Here is a 2,826-nt window from a genome sequence, read left to right as displayed (position 1 = left end):
GGCGATCTTGGTGGGCGAGGATTTGGACTTTGAGGTGGACTAACACGACCAAGTTCATCCTCAAAATTTGATGCATCGTAGAACTCTTCTTGAGATATCAATTTGGACGAATTTCCTTCCCAACTCCATGATCCCATTTCATCAAAAATAACATCTCTTGAAACCAAAAGCTTGCAAGTTATAGGATTGTAAAGGCGATAACCTTTTGACTCATCACTATAGCCAATGAAAATAAGCTTCTCACTATTTTCATCAAATTTATCTCTATTTGGAGTAGAGATATGAGAATATGCAATGCTGCCAAAAATCTTTAAGTGATCAACTACGGGCTTTTTCTTGTGCCAAGCTTCAAACGGTGTTCGGTTTCAAACGGCCTTTGTTGGGCATCGATTCAGAATATAAATAGTTGTGTGTATCGCTTCCGCCCAAAATATTTTGGGTAGACTTTTGTCGATCATCATGCTTCTAGCCATTTCAACAATGGTGCGATTTTTTCGCTCGGCTACCCCGTTTTGTTGGGGGCTCCTCCGAATAGTGAGCTGCCTCTGAATACCATTATCTTTGCAATACTCCATAAACGGAGTGTAAATAAACTCTCCTCCACGATCTGTCCGAAGGGTTTTGATTTGATGACTAGATTGTTTTTCCGCTAGAGCTTTGAATTTGAGAAATGCGGAAAAAGCCTCAGACTTTTCATTTAGAAAATAAACCCACATCATCCTTGTATAGTCATCAACAAATAAAATGAAATACCTTTTGTTTCTAAGAGAGAGAGTCCTCGAAGGACCCCAAATATCCGTATGAATAACCTCCAAAGGTTCTCTAGCTCTCCAAGACGTTTTCGGAAAAGGAAGTCGATGCATTTTGCCATATATGCATCCTTCACAAACTTGAGTTTTTTCTTCAACTTCTGGGAGTCCAATCACCATATTCTTTTACTTGAGAAGTTGCAGTCCTTTGATATTAAGATGTCCGTATCTCAAATGCCAAAGTTGAGATTGATCAAAATTTTTACCTGTGAAGGCCACCTTTTCTTGAAGAGGCATATTCATGGGAAACACCTTATTGGAGCTCATAGGAACTGTGGCGATGGTGGAATTGCTTTTCTTGTCAAATATTCTACATTTTTCATCATAAAAAAAAATAGAATATCCTTTGCGTAGCAGTTGTCCAACACTAAGGACGTTACTAGTCAAATTAGGCACATAAAGAACATCACCAATGAGCTTTTTGTTACCTCCTTTAGTTTGAACAGCGATAGTTCCCTTTCCTTCAGTGCGATGTAACTTTCCATCACCAAGCTCCACTTCTGAATTGAAATTCTCATCAAGATCAATGAAATTTTTTTTATTTCCAGTCATGTGACTGCTGCAGCCGCTGTCTAGGTACCACACATTTTTTGATTGTTATTGAGCCATCATACAAGAGAAAAGCTGTTCATCTTCATCTTTGGAAAAGTTTGCATCATCCTTCTCATCTTTGTTCTGGTAATAACAATCTCTTTGAGAGTGGTTAGGATTTCTACATCTCTTGCATTTGTAGAAGCAATCATTCGTTTCATGATTTGATTTTCTGCAAATTTTGCAAAAAATATTTGCATTTCCAGCTTGACGATTTGGATTTTTGTCATAGTTTTTTGATTGGTTGCCTTGTGCTCTTCCTTTTCCTCTTCCTCGAAATGATCCTCCTCATCCTCGTGATGATTCTCCTCTTCCTTGGAAAGAACCTCCTCTTCCTTGGGAAGATACTCCTCTGCCTTCTTGCCACTGTTTAGAATATGAATTATAAAATTTCATTTTGGACTCAAATGCTAGCTCAAGTGGCTGATTTGAGAACCTGCCAATTCTTTCTTCATGTACTTGCAGGGAACTCATCAAATCGTTAAAAGTATATTTAGACAAATCTTTTGATTCTTCAATAGCGGCAACAATATAATCATATTTCGCGGGAAGGCTTCGAAGGACCTTTTGAACAACTTTTTTTTCTTCAATTGTGTCGCCAAGGCTTCTGATTTGATTTACTATTTCGGAGACTCGAGTTAGATAGAATTGCATAACTTCATTATCTTTTTTTGATAAATTGTCGAACTCCCTCCAAAGAGATTGAAGCTTTAGAGATGTCACCTTGTCATTGCCATGGAATCCCTCATTTAAGATATTCCAAGCTTCCTTGGCTCTTTTGACACCGTGAATTCGAGGATATATGGTCTTACTTAATCTTTGTTGTATAAATCTAAGAGCACTTGCATCTCTCCGTAAATTTTTCTTGTAATCTTTTTGAGCCTCCGTCCATTCTTCTTCTTCTTCTTCATTATCATCAGGTTCCGGAAATCCATCTTCAACAACTTCCCACAAATCTTGCGCAATGAAGAGTGTCTCCATTTGACTACTCCAATAATCAAAATGCTCTCCTTCAAATATGGGAACTTGGTTAGGAGTATAGGAAAACATGGATGTAGAAACATGATTTGCTGCCATGTTTTGGAGAGGGGAAATAAAATTTGAGATACGTATAGAGAACTAAGCTCTGATACCAAAAATTTGTTGGGAATTGATTAAAAACCGAATGAAAAAGAAGGAATATCGAATGCTCGAAATTATATGTAATATAGTGCTGCTGCACTTTTTATAATTGTAGAAGAGAAGATATTATATTGTAAATTTTTGTTACTTCGATACTTTTAATGGCTTGAGTTACATGGGTATTTATAGATAAGATTTAACATGTATATAGCCTAACTCATGAACCAACATTAAATAGATACGTTTCTCCTCCTCTAGTACATTAATGGAGAAATGCATGTATAGTTATAATTCATGAATCTAG

The 2,826-nt window shown here is 36.9% G+C and overlaps 1 protein-coding gene across 1 annotated transcript; it reads right to left on the bottom strand.

Moving 5' to 3' along the window:
* Positions 1-1,417: 1,417 nt before the first annotated feature.
* Positions 1,418-2,477, bottom strand: LOC111393019. The gene is made up of 2 exons (XM_023018420.1): positions 1,837-2,477; positions 1,418-1,766 (listed from the first exon to the last, which is right to left on the bottom strand). Exons 1-2 carry the CDS (start codon positions 2,475-2,477, stop codon positions 1,418-1,420), a joined length of 990 nt encoding a protein of 329 aa, XP_022874188.1.
* Positions 2,478-2,826: the final 349 nt, after the last annotated feature.

This window comes from Olea europaea, chromosome 4, assembly GCF_002742605.1.
Source record: "Olea europaea var. sylvestris chromosome 4, O_europaea_v1, whole genome shotgun sequence".
In the NCBI taxonomy this organism is placed as follows: Eukaryota; Viridiplantae; Streptophyta; class Magnoliopsida; order Lamiales; family Oleaceae; genus Olea; species Olea europaea.
Note: the sequence above shows the minus strand (reverse complement) of the source record. Positions and strands in the feature narration are given on the sequence as shown.

Bases quoted from the DNA above. Each gene is read 5' to 3' on its own strand.
- LOC111393019 (XM_023018420.1), bottom strand. From the start codon at position 2,477: ATGGCAGCAAATCATGTTTCTACATCCATGTTTTCCTATACTCCTAAC. The intron at 1,767-1,836 runs GTTCTCAAATCA...TATTCTAAACAG, and splicing joins CATGAAGAAAGAATTGGCAG to TGGCAAGAAGGCAGAGGAGT.